The sequence below is a fragment of the Euprymna scolopes genome, chromosome 10 (genome assembly GCF_053919585.1).
Source record: "Euprymna scolopes isolate OS-2025 chromosome 10, ASM5391958v1, whole genome shotgun sequence".
In the NCBI taxonomy this organism is placed as follows: Eukaryota; Metazoa; Mollusca; class Cephalopoda; order Sepiida; family Sepiolidae; genus Euprymna; species Euprymna scolopes.
The window spans coordinates 106,319,867-106,337,787 of NC_136491.1; the positions used below are offsets into that span (position 1 = coordinate 106,319,867).

The following is a 17,921-nucleotide window of genomic DNA, read 5'->3' on the forward strand; positions in this document are numbered from 1 at the left end:
TACAACTGTTGGAATCGTTCTATATTCGTTAATACAACTGTTGGAATCGTTCTATATTCGTTAATACAACTGTTGGAATCGTCCTATATTCGTTAATACAACTGTTGGAATCGTCCTATATTCGTTAATACAACTGTTGGAATCGTTCTATATTCGTTAATACAACTGTTGGAATCGTTCTATATTCGTTAATACAACTGTTGGAATCGTCCTATATTCGTTAATACAACTGTTGGAATCGTCCTATATTCGTTAATACAACTGTTGGAATCGTCCTATATTCGTTAATACAACTGTTGGAATCGTTCTATATTCGTTAATACAAATGAAGAAAAAAAAGCAAAATCCTAATAGGTCTTCTATGAATAAGTTGTCAAAATGAAAGTTTGAGAAAAAAATTTAGTTTTTAAATATTTCTGTAATGTTTTTTTTATGTTAATTTCTTTAACTGGATACATGTTTTATAAATTTAAGGAAAATTATTTAGACTCATGAGATTTGAACTCTAGCAATGACATCCTAAAAAAAAAAAAAAAAAAAAAAAAAAAAAAAAAAATACCGCCTTAATAATGTGTACCCTGCCTATTTCTTTTTTTGTCAACAAATCACATGTTTCCATTTGTGTTCGAACAGACAAACTCCACAAACACCATCACTTTGTAATGATCTCTAATGCTAAAAACATTTTCTTAAAACTTGATTTTTTTTTTAACTTGTGTAGAGAAGTTTTTTTGGTGCTAACCCAGAAAGCAATTGAAAGGATCAAATTTTATTTGAAAAAAAAAACAAAAAAAACTAGCAAAACGTCACAAACAAATCACATAAAATAACGATCATGCACACATGAGAAAATGAAGAACTTCTGCAGAAGCAATTTTGAAAGTAGAAAACCAAAACAACATTTGTTGAGTAGAAAATTATTTTTTCATAATAAAATGTATTTCTTTTTTTACACATTGTTCAATACAATTTTTTTTTGTCAAAGCGTTTTTCTTTTTTAATTTTGTCTTTAAATATTTGTACAGTACATCATTCTAAAATTATATATATATATATATATATATATATTCTTTATCTGTTGGTCTTATTCTTTGAAGCACAGATTCTTCTTTCTTTTTTTTTTCTTTTGTGAGGGGGGAGGGCACTCTCCCAAGGCAACTGTTATTGGGAATTTGGATAAAAGCAAAGATGAGAAGAAATCAGGAAGAAAAAAAATAGGGGAGATTTTGCATACACGCACAAACATCTATAGAATTATATATAGAAAAATAAATTTAAAAAAAAATGGACAATCTGCAAGATATAAAAGATAAAATAACATCAAAAATTCAAAAATGCATTAGTAAATGAATATTTAATTTCTTTCATTTATTTATTTTTTTACTAACAAGGGGGGGGGGGTCACAACTTATCAAGTCCAACGTGAATAAATTCTTGAGAAGTTATCTCCTTAAGTAATCCAATTTACCAAATTTTCACTACTAACGATTGCTACGACATGTTCCCTTTGACCACTGTATACTCATTAACCCTTATCCTTGAGTGGCCTCCAGGCCTTGATAATTAGTGACTCCTTTGGGGGAAAAAAACAACAAAAAAAAAAGGATAAGGGTTAATCAGTTTCAGATGATTAGTAAAACAACACCATGATCTGTATTGGTGGTACTTGGGGAGAATCTGTTTATTTAAAGCAGAAAGCTCAACAGGAACTTGTTTACATTAGACTTGAAAACAGCAATGTTATAATCAGCTCATAAGCAACTTTGCAGTATTGTGCTCCACAGATGGGTAGTTCTTGGAAAGAAACTTTGCTTGTGGAATTTATGTTTAGATAGATAAGAGAAATTGTTGGCAGTTTTTCTAGCTGGACGAGTGTCTGCTACCAACTTTCTACAGGGTGACAGGTGGGTATAGAGAGAAGCTTAGTCGAGCATCTGATATGAAAATAACAATAGAGCAGAGAGACTCACAATGCCTTCTCAAAATAGGATGGAGAAAACAGCTTTGCCCAATAAATTTCGATGGTGGTTTTGTACCCTGCCAATGCAGGAAAAGTACTCCTAGCAGCTCTTCCTCAAAGGTGGCAACAGTACTCCATCATAGGATGTACTTAGCTTTTATACAGGTAGAAGATTGTGTTGGGAGCGAGATACCCTTTGGAGCAGTAGAATGATCTAACCATTTTACCAGTAACATTGGCAACACATGTGTCTTCCATTTCAGGTCAGGATTGAAGAAGTTTGTCCAAGCAGGGTGTTTCCTCAAGGTGAGAGCTGTTCGTTTCAATTGGGGCCAAGTGCTGGTTATGAAAAGATACAAGTTTGGTTTTGGATCCATTAAAAGATGACCAGCCATTTTCTTTATTATACCACATGCTCAAGTGACACTATTTTCCAGTATTAAAAGAAATAGATTATTAGTCTGCCGACTAGTCTTTTGATGTGATTTTTTTTTTCATTTCTGGCATTTTGTCCATTTAATCATTTATTTTTTTTTTATATATTCTGATTTTATCATTATGCATTTTTAAGGAAAACGTTTCTGTTAGAGAAGCGAAATAATTAAAAATATCCCCAGGAGATCAATCAATACAAAATTGATAAAAGTTATTTTTTTTAAACAAATTAGATCTTATGAATCTCCAGGGATATATTTAAATGCTGCAAGCAAAAATAAGCTCAATGGTTAACGGGTTATGTCAAACAGAGCTTTCATATTATAATTAGTTAAAATTTTAAATATCATAATCCACAAACATTAAGCATTTATTTCTGGAGCTCGATTACAATATTTAAAATTTTTTATTATGTCATATATATATATATATATATATATATATATAGGGTGTTTTTGTTTTTTTTCACAGGCAGCAAACTTTAAATTAAAATAAAATCACAGAAAAATTTTATTTATTTTACAGATACGTGATTTATTCCAAGTATTAATTTTTTGCATTTACAACAGTTTCCAAATCTCCAATTAAAGAAAATGGATATGTCAATTTAAAGTTTGCTGCCTCCAAAAAAAAAAAAAAAAAAAAAAAAAAAAAAAAAAAACAGCTAATATATATATATATATATATATATAGTAAATTGATCATTTACTTGAAACGTTAATCAGTTTGTATCTACCAATCATAATGGATTAAAAAATATTTTTTTCTCTTTATAAAAGGTAAAAAAATCAAGCTCAATGAATATTTTGTGATTTCAGAGCATATATATTGTAATAGAATAGTTTGCAAAATTCCAAATATCAAGTTTTCTCTCTGTTGGTAATTTATTGTTTTCAAAAGGTATACATTACAATACTGTTTCACTTGCAACAAACAAGTCAGCAAAATTATACCGTTGCTGCATTTTCAGTCACTTAGTCATCAGACGTTCACCTCAGATGTTTTTCAAAGCGGGGATCTGACGAGTAAATGACTAAAAATGCAGCAAAGATATCATTTTGTAGATTTGTTAGTTGCGAATAAAACAGTATTTTAATGTATACCTTTTGAAAACAAACTACCAACAGAGAAACCTTGATCTTTGGAATTTTGCAAACTATTTAATTACACTATATATATATATATATATATATATATATATATATAAACTTCATCAGCAGAGGTGTGGTGTATCAGAATGGTGAAAGAGAATGAAGTTGTTTTTCTAAGAAAACATTCTATCTGCATCGATGCTTATTTTTCATTTTTTTTTGCCTACTCCCCTCCATTTTCTTTTTCAATATCTCTATTTTATATTGCTTTCACGTTCAGTTCGATTTTGCTATCGAGGATTGTAAATCTAATCAACCACCGGGTTATCATACAAATGAACTATCTTCTGTGTGCAAAAGATGCAAGGTCATCCTCCAAATAAGGAGAGATAAGACCCTTACCAGCTACCCATCGTCAAGAAAGGATTTCTCCTTCACGAGAAACACTATTACGAACATATACATTCTTCTCCTTTTTTTTTTTTTTTACATCCTTTATTTACAAGCAAAGCAAGATTTCTTTAAATGTGTCCATACATATCTATTGGTCAGTCGGCCATGTTCAAGTCTAAGCATTTTTCTTTGTTGGTCACTCATAGTCACTATGAAAAAGCATTTTACTTCATTGGTTATGGTTAGTCTAAAATAACATCTTTCCTTCATCACACGGAAGTTTGAAACAGCATGTTTTCTATGTCAATCATATTCTGTATTTTAAAACTTGTGCCATCTCTATGTACATATCCTCGACAAACCCACTTAGCAACAAAATCACACCCCTTCACTGTTTAGGTCTCTAAATGCCATAAACTCTTCTACTCTAATAGTTTCTTCCTTCGAACAGCTAGACTTTGGAATTTCCTTCCTGCTCCCTGATTTCCTGACTCTACTGACATGCAGAAATTTAAAGGTAATGTAAACCAACATCTTGCTAATCTTCCTTAAGCATGGTCCTAAATAGTATCCCCTTACGTCCAAGTAGTAATGTGTCTTTTTTAGAGTGAATGCAAGTAATATATATATATATATTAGTGATGGGACGATTCCAATATTTTTCCTTTTTCCGATACAATTACCCATTCCGATTCTCTATAAATCTCTAATTATTAAATTATAAGATTGTTATTTTCCCCGATTTTCGTAAAAACACATGTTTAATATGCAGATATTTTCCTAAACATAAAATTACACTTGTGGACGATGATCTATCGATTTTAGCTTTACTGGTAATTTAAAATCAATAAATATTTATTTTATCATTATTATCAGCAATGAAAGATTTTGGTTTAAGCAAAATCAAATAAAAAAAGACAATTAAAAGAATCGTTTTGGCATCGGAAAATAGGCATCAATTTTTCCGATTTCTATTCTGATACCCCCAAATCTTCCGATTTTTCCCCCCGATTCCGATTCATTGTCCCAACACTAATATATATATATATATATATGCTTTGTCTAAAATATCATTACTTCATACATCATGTTCTGTTTGTCTTCTGAAAAAGCATTTTGCTTCATCTGCCATGCTTTGTCTGTCATTCTGAAAAAGCATTTTCTTTGTGATCATGCTTTGTAGTTTGAAATCAGATTTTGTTTTGCATGCAGTTTCAAAGATTTTCACTTCACTGATCATGTTTTATCTGTAGTTTGAAAAAACAAAAAAAAAACATTTTGTTTCATCATTCACATTTTGTAGTTTGAAATGGCATTTTTCTTTGTCTGCTATGCTTTTTCTGTCGTTTAAAACATAAAATTTTGCTTTGTTGACCATGCTTTGTCTATAGTCTGAAATATCATTTTATTTTGTCAACCAGATTTTGACTAAAGCTTAAAATATAATTTTCTTTGTTAATTATGCTTATGCCTCAGGTAATATTTTCTTTTTGATAAATACGCAGAATAAATGGACACATCGTAAGAACATTTGTACTAGTTTTAAATTTTTCACCGGTGGCATTTTGATTGTAAAAAAACAAAAACAAAAAAAGTTTAATTGTGCGTTCAAACTAATCACTAAAAGAGACAGATGTCTTATTCATGGTTCCGACAGCAGCAGAGATCTACACAAGTAATGTTACATATCATTCATCACAGAAACACAAATAGTCTGGAATTCCACAGAAAATGCAAGGCGGATAGATCCACTATCCTATATGAATTTCTGATGGCAATGCCGAAATAATTACTTCTTTTCTGGCAGCATTGCCAATTTTTCACAGCAAGAAAAAAGGAGCCGAAAAAAATTCTTTTTAAATGGGAAATTTGTAAGAAATCGTGTGTTATGCATATTTACAAATAAAAATAAAATCCGAATAAAATAATGGAAATCTATAAAAAAGAAATCGACACCGGAAATGGAGTGAAGAGTATGAGAATTATTCAAACGTTATATCTATTCAAGGATATATAATTGTATATGTATGCACTTTTGTGTTTGTCCTCATGATACACGAGAGTGTAATTATATATATACATATATGTGTATAAAATATGTATATATATATATGTGTGTGTGTATGTGCATATGTATACAAAATTTTAATAAACACTTCAATAATACTGGGCTCAATGCCATCATTATCAATAGTCGAGACAAAAAATTTTTAAAATGTTTTTTTTATTTATATTACCAAAGAAATTAGAGAAACAAGAAGCACATTAAAAATATTTTTCTTTACTCCAAAACGATACTAAAAAACACATAGTAAAAAAAAAAAAAAGAGAGAATGGATAAGGGGAGGAGCAGATAAATAATTAAAAAAAAAAAAAAAATGCCTTGACTATTGTATAGCATTGTACCTAGTATTATTTAAGCATTATAATGTATACATTTTTTTTTTATATAAAGAAAATAAATGAGTCATATTTCTTTAAATAAATACAGATCGGATATCATAAACTAACAATTGGTTTTGTATCTGATCATCAAAACAAGTTTAATGAAGGAATCGGTCATCCTTATTTTTAACAGAATGCCTTTCAGTTTCAATTTCATTGTTTGTTCATAAAATCCAGTCTGTATATATTTAACTAAATATTAGATTTGTGTGGGTGTATTTTAACCATGTGAGATGGTGTGTGTTGCCACATATTTTTGTGTAATAATGTATGCAGAAGTTTATGCAAAGAGATTCATATAATTTTTTTTTTTTGTAAAAGATCTTTGTTGGTTTGTCTCAGCATTTGACTATAATGGATTCGGAGGTTTAGTGGACCAGCACTTGCCTGTTGGCGGAGATAAATCTTTTCAGCTGTTCATAAGTGATGAACATCACAATGTTCCAAGAACCAAGTCGAAGGAATGAAGGGAAGAATCTACAAGAGAAGAACAATAATTATTTACAATAAAACTTTAGGAAATACCTTTATTTTTTTTATTTTATTTATTTTTTTTTTTAAATAAATGTCGATACTTGTACAGAGTAATCAAGACATTAAAAAAAACGAAAATATTGAAAAAAGTTTAAATTGTACGTATCCATTACGGAATGAAGTTCTCCGAAAAAAAATTTCACTTAATTTCACCAAGTAGTTATTTTTTTTTTTTTTTTTTACAGTGAAAAAACAATTTTTTTATGACACTGAGCAAAAAGTTTGAAGGAGTTTGATTGGAAGTCTAAAAGTGCAAACTCGCGCTTTTAGAAATGTACTGATAAGATATCATTAGACAATACTTATTGACCTCTTTCTACCTACCCCCCCTCCCACACCCATTGTTCAGTGATTGAGAACAGATGATCCCAGATAAATAAACCTCTTTTTGTCCTCAACTGTCTTGTCTTTGTCCTTATTTTTGGACTATGGAGGAACTTATTTGCAAGAGGCGTCTTCAGTTAGGAAGGACCATGCATGCAGGAATAAAAAAACAAAAAAACAAGGTATGTCATGAACATTCACTTAGTTTAATTGATTGTGACCTGCGAGACATACCAAACAAGAATCTAGAGAGGTTGTCATTCCTTGCACCTTCTGGTGTAGCTTAAAACTAACTAAGAATTCCTAAAAGTTTTTTGGAATCAAACCAGAAATGCTGGGCAAGCTGATCGATGGGCATCCAATGAAATTGGAATTAGATTTTATTGGGACAGGGTGGAGAGAAAAACGATTGTGGATTACTTTTTTCAGACCACAAACATTTTGAATTCCCTTCCTGCTCCCCCCCGATCATACCAACATGCAGAAATATATATGCAATATGAGCAAGCATCTGTCTGCTCAATTTTCCCATTCAGTTTGCCCCTATAAACCTGGCTCTGATTCGTATGCTTCAGTGACAATATGCTTTGGGGACACGAAAAAACCAAAAAAACAAAAAACAAAAAAAAAAACACGCTTTTTGAATTCAGTTATACATCTATATATATAAAAGCCAAACGTCTGTGTGTATGTATGTATGTTTGTTTGTAACGCTAAAACTTTTGAAAGACGGAACCAAACTTGACAAATTTGGTATCATATCGAAGCCCCATCACCCGGATGACAAATATCGAAATTTCACGTCAAACGGACCACTAGAAGTTGGTCAACTGATCAGTTATCTTCGAGGGGGGCCCCCAAAAAACCTGTCATTATCTATATATATAAAAGACAAATGTTTGTTTGTAACGCTAAAACTTGAGATGAAAGATTCCTCTCCCCTAAGAATAAAACATATGTTCAATATCTGCTTTTGTTTTTTCATTGTTTATACGGTCCCGAGCAACGCCGGGTAGCCCTGCTAGTCTATTATATAAATCTCACCTGTCTGTTTTTAAATGTATGTATGTATGTTTGTATGTCTGCCTAAAACTTTCGACAGAGGCAACGGATTTTCACGAGATTGGTATCATTTTGAAGCTCGACTCTTCGGACGACAAATATTGAGAAATTGGCCAAAAACATTCATTCCTTCACCCTTGATTGGGCACTTTTATACAAAAACATTAATTCCTTCACCCTCGATTGGGCACTTTTCTTGCCGATACTTTAGAAAGTCATCCCCTCTTTTCGATTGTCTAGCCTTAATTTAGACCTACGTCACTTCCAGTTTGGCAATGGACGCAACAGCAAACAAGTGTCTTTTTTTTCACTTTCTTTTCTTCCTTCACGGTAGGGATTCAAGCCTGCCTGCCTACTAAAAATTTTTTTTTTTTTTTTTTTGCTCAACACACCTCCAAACACCCGGGCAATGCCAGGCACCCAGACTAGTTTAAATATATTCATTACATTATGTGAGGGTTGTTCCAAGTGTAATCCCTCCTATTTTTTTAAACTCAAAAACTAAGATGTCAGAAAAAAAATAGGCTTTACTGTTGGAATGACCCACGTATAACAAAGTGCGCTCTGGGCACCCATGCACATTCATCTTAGATCGCTGGCAAAAATGCATTGGTGGTGATTGTAGAAAAATAAATTTTAGAGCACACAAAAGGTTGCTCGTTTTAACGGTCTTTGTAGCTTTTCAGCTTTTTGAATTAAAAAAAAAACAAAAAAACAGGAAGCTTTACTTTTGGAATGATCCTTGCATATAACACTTTAACATACCTACAAAGTTGGAAAACAGCACAGTTGCAGTGATTTTTGGAAACATTTTTGTCATGATCCGAATTACTGAACACAAACTGCTTGTATGTAGGCTGCCAAGATGCTTAAATTGTTATGTTTTCCTATATTCATCAAAACAACACCTGATGCCCCCTCCCCAGTCCATGCACATACATTTTTAATGAGTTGTAGTGCGTCTGAGCAATTTACACAATCATTTCATTTCATTATTATATATCCATTTCTTTCCATTTTGGTTTTCCTCCCTCTTTTCTCAATACAATGCATTATTTGTTAGACAAAGTTTTTATTTATTTATTTATGCGTATTATTTGGATTCACCAGACTGCTGTTCTCATCTTGAGCGTGATTTTCACAACGTCATCTCAAAAAATTCAGAAATGTCATATTTATTTATTGTTGGACCAAATTCTCATTTTTATTTTTTTTTTTAATCAAATTTATTTATTGATGGATCAAGGTTTTATTTCCTATTTGTTGATCAATTTATTATTTCTAGAACTAAGTTTTTATTTATTATTTGTTTTATTGTCATTATCAAATTTAATCGTATTTGCAAAATTGAGCCTTCTTTCTTATTTCTAAGATCTGAAAATTTGCTGTTTAATTGATAGTATTCCGAAGAACCCTACCTTTTTTTTTTTTTTTTTTTTTAATTTAGTGATCCACTGAAATATCTGCTCCCCATTTTCCCTGTCACTAGAACAGAAAGTCACTTACCCTTTATAAAAGGCAATAGGTCCTCCTTCCTGGTACATTTTCATAGCACTGTCGAGCACACCTTTGTACTGTCCTTTACTGGAGTTCATGTAACGAGTTTTGACTACATCAACAGGAGATGCAATCACTGTGGCGCAGAATCCGGCCCCAAATGCTGCCACAAAATGGCAAGGCAGATTGTCAGTCAGTAGATTCCGAGAGAGGATGAAGTCTTTGATGATGTCATAAGTCACAAGTTCAGAGCAGTTGACAACGACATTGCGAGCAATGTTTGGCACCATTCCTAGGAAAATTAAAAAAAAAAAAAAAAATGAATTAAAATGAAATCAAAAAATAATTTCATAATAAAAGTGTGTAACCATGCACTCCCCCACTTGATGACAATTGTTGATGCTCAATGCTGTAATGCCACTATTGCCCTTCTGAACTCCAAGGTTCACATCTACATAGTTGTCCATTGAGGCCCCTTTATTAACAGTTGATATCAACTCATCCCAGTCTCCTAAAGTGTCCCAATATGATTTGAGCCATAATCTGCATTCAACTGTCCCTAACTAGAAACTGTCCCCAACTGTTGCAAACCAAAGACAGTTCGGAAACTGTTCAACTGTTGTAATCTTACTCTTAAAACTGTTTGTAAACTAAGTAAATATATCTATTCTATTATATCTATACTAGTGAGGATGAGAGTTGTCCTTACACCCACAAAGTGTATACTCAACAAATTTTTGCTCTACAGACTTGAAATTTGGTATATAGGATATTCAGACATATAGGAAGCTTTGATTTTCATCCAGAAAAAGAGGCTACTAAGGAGTCAAAACTGAAAAATTGTTACTGGGGGGGGGGGGGGGCATCGGATTTTTATCTGTTTGCCAACTGTTTCACGACTGTGCATCCACATTCAATGGGCCAAAACAATTGTACGCAAGTGTTGCAAATGAACAGCGAAATGAGTGTTTATTCCTTATAAAGCAGTGAATTATAAGAAATACACACACACACACACACACAAGGTGCATTCCCAAAGTAATGCCTCCTATTTTTTTTTTATTCTGCCCAAATGGATCAGAGTGGGTTGCAAACTGCATTATTATGATGACTAAAGTTTCATCTCTCTGTTGTAGATATTGACAGCACAAGATTAAGAAAGCAACCCCATCATGAATGTGTATCAGTAGAAATGCGTGATTGAATTCCTGATAAAAATGCATTGAGAATGGTGGTGACTATGTAGAAAAATAAATTCTGGAGCACAAAAATTTGCTCATTTTAATGGTATCACTCTTGTCTTCATAGCTCTTCAACTTTTTGAGTATTAAAAAAAAAAAAAAAAAAAAAAAAAAAAAATAGGAGTCTACTTTTGGAATGGTCCTTGTGGATAGCCTGGAGTGTTTCAGGAAACTGAGAATGTTTTTAAGAGAACGGAGATGAGGCTTCCATTTATAAAGTGGGAAAAGGGAGAAGCAGACAAACATGATTTACCTTTCCATAATCCTTTGACCCCTTCCGTCACAGCAATGGTTCGATATGCATTAATTGTGCCACTATAGCGTGCAGGAACACCAGGCCTCTGGGCCTGCATGCGTACTTTTACAACGTCTGTAGGTTGGGCGATCATAATAGCTAGGGCTCCTGTTGTAATACCTGCGGCCATTCTACTGAGAAATGTTGGCTTTTGTGAATCTGGTAGCAAAGAAAAAGAGAAAATAAATCCAGTTTTATTATAATAATTTTAATACTCAATTGCTGTTGTATGTTACAATAACAAAAACTAAATACACATAAAACTTTTTTACTTGATACTTATACAGGATAAGGACCATGCTATCGTTGGAATTTTCTGAGCAGTTTACGTAAAACGTTGACAGATGCTCAGATGCGGAGTTAATGAAATCACAGCAACCAATGTCATTAAAAAAAAAAAAAAAAAAAGTCACTAAATATTTTGGTTTGAAAAAGAAAACAAAAATAAAAAAAATTTTATCTATCAGTTGTTTGTTCTTCAAAAAATAAATATTTATTCATAAACTTACCTTACAGCGAGTGTTTTTTTTTTTTATTTAAATTTTAATTTTTATAAAGTTTAGTAAAAATAATGGTTATTCATTGTGTTTTCTTCATAACAATGTAAAGAATATTGTTTTCATATTTTTTTTTTATTAATTTCTTTTCATTGAATTATCTTTGTAAGTACAGAAATAATATATCTTTTATCGAAAGAAAAAAAGAAAGAAAAAAGGGCCATAATGTTCTGGTGTTTTACATAAACTGCCCCCCAAAATTCAATGATAACGCAATTCTTATTCTGCATAAATATCAAAACTTTCTTCATAAGTGTGATTGCATATGTTATGCTGTGTGATCATCAGAGGTGATATTAGAGTTTTGATAACTAACAAAGGATTGTAGCAGCTAAGTTTACTCTTTGGTGTCCAAAATGAAAATGATTAATATCTTTTCTGCACAACCTGCTTCACACATGCATCAACCTGAATTAATAAAAACAAATAATATGTTGAACCTATCAGAGGGTTTTCTGGATTTATTCAAAGTTGCCTTTGTTTCATCCATCTCAACTCCATATATAGTTAAGATTTTTTTTTCTTCAATAAACAATTGAGGAAAAAAAAGAAAAAAAAAAAAAAAAAAAAAAAAAAAAAAACAGCAAAAACCGGGCTGTCCTCCTCTTCCATTATTTGCTACAAATCTCAACCCAAGCGCACCGTCATATGCAAACACCCACACTTACAAAACTCGACAAACCGAAACACTGCTTAGATCCTTTCACCATTGTCTGCTGATTTACGCTGATTATAAACAAACGTATAAACGTGTACATTTTAACACCGATAAGATTTCTCACTGAAATTTTCTACAATGAAAAGCATAATATGAAATGAATTCTTGTAATTAAGAAGGGAAGTTTGATTACAATTTTTTTTTTGACCCTTAAATAATCAACTCAGACTTCCTAATTATGTCAAAATATGAATCCGTTTAATCTGCAAACACTCAAAATATGATTCTATGTTTCAATGCATCTGTTCAGTCTCGAAAGACAAAGGATATTCCCCATAGGAGGCAGTTGTGCATGTAATTGTGAGGCAAGGGTTGCGCAATCTCCAACCATACCTCTCCTGAATCGGCACTGTTTGAGTCCAGTGGCAAGAAGTTCAGGATGACTGGAAACAATGCAGAGATAAGCGGAGAGCACATACAGCACTGGAAGTCCCAAATGGTCACCTATTTAGTACTGACCAGGTTCAACGTTGCTTAACTTCAATGATCCAGCAAGAACTGGTGTGTCAACGTGATTATGCTGTATATTCTATGTTTACATATGTATAATAAATTAAAAAAACAAGTTTTTTAAATTAAAAAAACAAAAACAAAAAACTTAGATTTTTCCTGACAATACCAACATGCAGGTATATAAATGTGACGTGAACAAACATCTCATTGCTCTTATCATATAGCACCTTATGCTTCAATGGCAATATGCCTTGTTTGAGGCAAATGAAATTAAGAAAAAAAAAAAAAATTATTTTTTATTTGTTTTACATAAGCATTTATATGTCGCTACATAATCATGAGCATGTTTCGGTCAGCCAGTTACAAGTAACAAGAGACCTCTTCAGGTGATGCTGCTTATACAGAAGAAGAGTCTGTAAATCTTTTGTATAAGCTGCATCACCTGAAGAGGTCTCTCATTACTTGTAACTGACTGACTGAAATGTGCTCATGAATGTGTAGTGACATAAATGCTTATGTAAAACAAATAAAAAGTATATCTTGCCCTTCTTTGGTATTGAGAACCTTGTTAAAAATTCATTGATTGTTTCACCTCTGGAAAATATTAACCTGGAAGAATATATATATATATATATATATATATATATATATATATATATATATACATACATAAGTAATACATAATAAAGAAACTTACTGCTTTTAAAGAGTTTTGTGTAGTAATCTCGGAAAACGTCATATGATCCAATTCTGATGGAGGCAAAACACATCTGCCTTTGCAAACCGGGAACAATTCCATTGTAAAGTCCGCGCACACCTTCTTCTCGAATGATCACACGTATCGTACCAATTGGACCCTTATATTTAAAGACCTGTTCAACAGCTTTTGAGGACACGCCAAGCTTTCCTGTTTTTGTACCTGCCTCTCCTTGAATCTAATTTGAAAGTGAAAAAAAAAAAATTATATATATATACATATTTTACTTTTGATTAATAATTTGTTTACCAAACAATACCATAATATTTTTATTATCGCAAATTTTTCCATCAAACTCGCAAATCTTTCTGTAAAAGTTGTGAATTTACAGAGGATTTTGGACAGAACACTTTATTTAATCCATGAGGTAGCATGTTCTCATTCTTTCAGTCATAACTTGGTAGAAGTCTTAATTCGCAATTGTATTTTGAATATCATCCACACTGAAGATTGAACCTTCAACTTCCAGAAGAGTGTAACTTGCAACTGAATTTTGCTAAGTAGTTTATCCATTATGCCATGGGTTCTTGCTGACCTATGGTGTAGTGGATAAAGTACTTGGCTGATGGAATTAAAGCATACTACCCCATTGGGTTAAATGAAAGGTTTCATCTGAAATTCTGTGCAAATTTCTCAGTTCAACAGGAAGATTCTTGAGTTTGACAAAATACATTTGAAGAAGGCTGAAGATTACATCATTTGAAACGTTTTTAAAAATAACATTCGAGACGAGAACGGTAGTCCAAATAATTTAAATACAAAAATCAAGATAGTGACAAGGATTATTAGGAGTTTTGACGTCACATCCAGGTTTGCTTATCAATGAACAACAGTAAATCAAAGACTGTTGTACATTCATGACTGGAACTTGGTGGACAAGACAGACAAGGCTATTTATATCAAACATGGTTGGATTACAGGAAGGATTTTAAAGTTGATTAATGAAAAGAGTGGCATTTAAAAATCTTTTTTTTTTTTTTTTTTTTAATATTAAAAGTAGCAGTTGGGGTTGTGGGTGGGTTCACCCTGTGATATAATTATGAAATCGTTCAATATAATTTTCAAAACTATTGATAATTACTTGTAACTGGCTGACTTACACTCTTGACATGTTCCAGAACTTCTGTTAATTATGCTCTCAGTAAAGATTGATATATATTTTTTTAAAAAGAGTCGCCAATCTGATAGGCCCTGAACTAGCATCTAAGCTTCAGCCTCTGTCCCATCCCCGTTGCATCCTCGACAAACCCGACAGGCAGCTAAATCCCACCCCCACACAGTAGAGATCCCTAGATGTAAAAGATCTTTCTACTCCAGTAGTTTCTTCCCCAGAATCGCTAGACTCTGGAATTCCATTCCAGGTCCCTGCTTCCCTAACTGTACTGACATGCAGAAGTTCAAGTGCAACGTAAACCGACATCTTGTTGCCCAAATCCCAACATAGTGCCCCAGTAGTTGCTGCCCCTGATAATAGCCCCCTACACCAAAGTGGCAATGCGCCTTGTTTGGGGTGAAAATTTAATAAAAAAAATTTTTTTTTAAATTTCTAAATAATTAGCTGCTTAGATGCTATAAGTGGTAGTGTTCTGCTTTTGTCTAGATTATTTATGATCCGTATGTCATGATAATGTTATCAGTCATTAATAATTCAGTTTAACACAATTGTATTGCATATGATTATTTAACTGAATGGTTATAACCACTTAACTCCAGATGAAAATGGTATGAGAAAAGGAATAAAAACCAAACAATCAACAACAACAAAAAAAAAGCTTAAGTATGACATGATATAAAAATCATAATGTATTATCATATGCAGCCAATACTATACATATAGCTCTACAATTATATAAATGCAACTGTGTGTATGTGTGGGTGTGTGTGAGTTCATTCCTGATAGACTCCGAAATTGCTGAACAGATTTTCTTTAAACTTGACAGAACTTTAGTTTATAAGTCTGGGAGTTTAAGTTTTGTCTCAGAATACCCTCAATAATTACCAATAATGGAAACCATTATTTTAATTCATCTATCATTGGTAAAGCCATTTTTTCCATGTCGTCGCTTAGCAACAATGATAGAACAATGGGCCATGAAAATTCTACTGTGGGTAAGTTGATAGTGTTTTTTTTTTTTTTTTTTTTTTTTGCTTTGCATGACATGGTCTGTAGGTTCAAACTCCACATGTAAATTTCTTAATGTTTTTTTTTCATTAACCGGAAAGAAGTTTATGTAAAATGATTTTATAGAAGAAACAGTAGGTTCTCTAGAGTGCAATGTAGAATAACATATTTTGGACTAAGTTACTGCATGGAGGCATGTGAAGCTTCTTCCCAGGCGATTTCATGAATTTCGATGACAATAAAAAATATAGGAGTGTGAAATATTCGTTGATCATCATTCAATCCCGGGCAACGTTGGGTTTCCCTGCTAATATGTGTGTGTGTGTGTGTGTGTGTGTGTGTGTGTGTGTGTGATGAGAATAATGAAAATAATATTCTGACACAAAATAGAGAAATAAAAATAAGGAACAAACCGAGTTATGCGTTCATCAACGTTTTGTCTTTGTTTCAAGACGTTAATGAACACATAACTCGGTTTGTTCCTTATTTTTATTTCTCTCTCTCTCTCTCTATATATATATATATATGTGTGTGTGTGTGTGTATCTATATATATTAAACATGTATGGCATAGTCATGATACACTGTTTCTTGTGAACTCACTAAAGTTGTTTTTTTTTAAATTTTTTTACAAGGGAATCACCATTTATCAAGGCCCAGAGGCCATTCTGAAATTTTGTATGAACCTTTGTTATGATGAGGTGCAGCGAATTAAGTATTATGGCATCCGTTCGATGCATAGTTAGGGATTTATAGGGAATAGTATTTAATGAAAAAAAAAAAAAAAGACACAAATCTAACCATATTGAACCATTAGTTTGGCATAAAGGACTCATGTTGACGGGCTATAACTTTTGCCTGTTTTACAAGCTAAAAAGTTTAGTTTATATATATCTTTTTTTAGATATTCAGATATGTAAACAAAGTTGGAAGAAACAATTATTATTATTACATATTTTATGGAAGATGAACTTTTTCATTTAATGAAAAATCTGACATTAATCGATACCTCATTATATATATATATATATATATTTTTTTTTTTTTTTAAATTATATTTTCACCCCAAACAAGGCACATTGCCACTTTGGTGTAGGGGGCTACTATCAGGGGAAACATCTACTGGAGTACTATGTAGGGATTAGGGCAGCGAGATGTTGGTTCATGTTGCACTTGAACTTATGCATGTCAGTAGAGTTGGGGAAGCAGTGACCTGGAATGAAATTCCAAAGTCTAGCAGTTCTGGGGAAGAAACTACTGGAGTAGAAAGATCTTTTACATCTAGGGATCTCTACAGTGTGGGATTTTGCAGCTTGTCGGGTCTGTCGAGGGTGTTCACGTCGTGGGGGCACAAGTGCTTGCAGTTCATCAGAGCATTCACCATTATAATACTTGTAGAACAGGCAGAGGGATGCAACGTTTCGACGATGGGACAGAGGCTGAAGCTTAGATGCCAGTTTAGGGCCTATCAGATTTGTGACTCTCTTTTGAACCCTGTTAAGGAGCGACAGACTAGTAGCCGATGCACCAGCCCAAATATGACAGCAATACTCCATACATGGGCGAATAGTGGCCTTATAGAGGTACAGGATATATATATATATATATATATATATATATTAGTATTGAGAGGTTTAATTGGAATGGGAAATCAGAACTTTTGGGAGTATCAGAAAAATTTGAGCCTAATTTCTGATTCTAGAAATGATTCTTTTAATATTTTCTAAATCATATTTCCCATTGCTGACACTAATGATAAATATTTATTGTTTTTAAACTATCAGTAAAACTTTACTCTATAGATCATGATGACATCAAATTAGATGTAAATTTATTTGTTAATAATAATAAGGTTTCTCTTCTATTTCATATACATGTTGGAACAATAATGACAATAAGACCGTTAGAGAAAAGTCAGGTTATGTTAGTCTGATGTTCAAGTAGTGCAACCAGTGAAACAAACCATATAAACGAAGATTATTTAAGAGGAAATATGTAAATATTCATAAAATTAGCTTTTTTTAGCCTGTTGAAAACT

The 17,921-nt window shown here is 32.4% G+C and overlaps 1 protein-coding gene across 6 annotated transcripts in view; it reads right to left on the reverse strand.

Moving 5' to 3' along the window:
- Positions 1-17,921, reverse strand: part of LOC145286192 (dicarboxylate carrier SLC25A8-like) — a 92,161-nt gene that overhangs the window by 26,809 nt on the left and 47,431 nt on the right. For all 6 annotated transcript variants that reach the window (XR_013869122.1, XM_080134987.1, XM_080134988.1 and 3 more), the window contains 4 exons: positions 13,703-13,940; positions 11,236-11,436; positions 9,751-10,033; positions 6,712-6,801 (listed from right to left, as the gene is read on the reverse strand). Coding sequence is in view for 5 of the 6 variants with exons in the window: in XM_080134987.1 (XP_079991113.1) it covers positions 6,712-6,801; positions 9,751-10,033; positions 11,236-11,436; positions 13,703-13,940 (812 nt within the window). In the remaining variant the exon portion in view is untranslated. The remainder of the gene's footprint in view (positions 1-6,711; positions 6,802-9,750; positions 10,034-11,235; positions 11,437-13,702; positions 13,941-17,921) is intronic.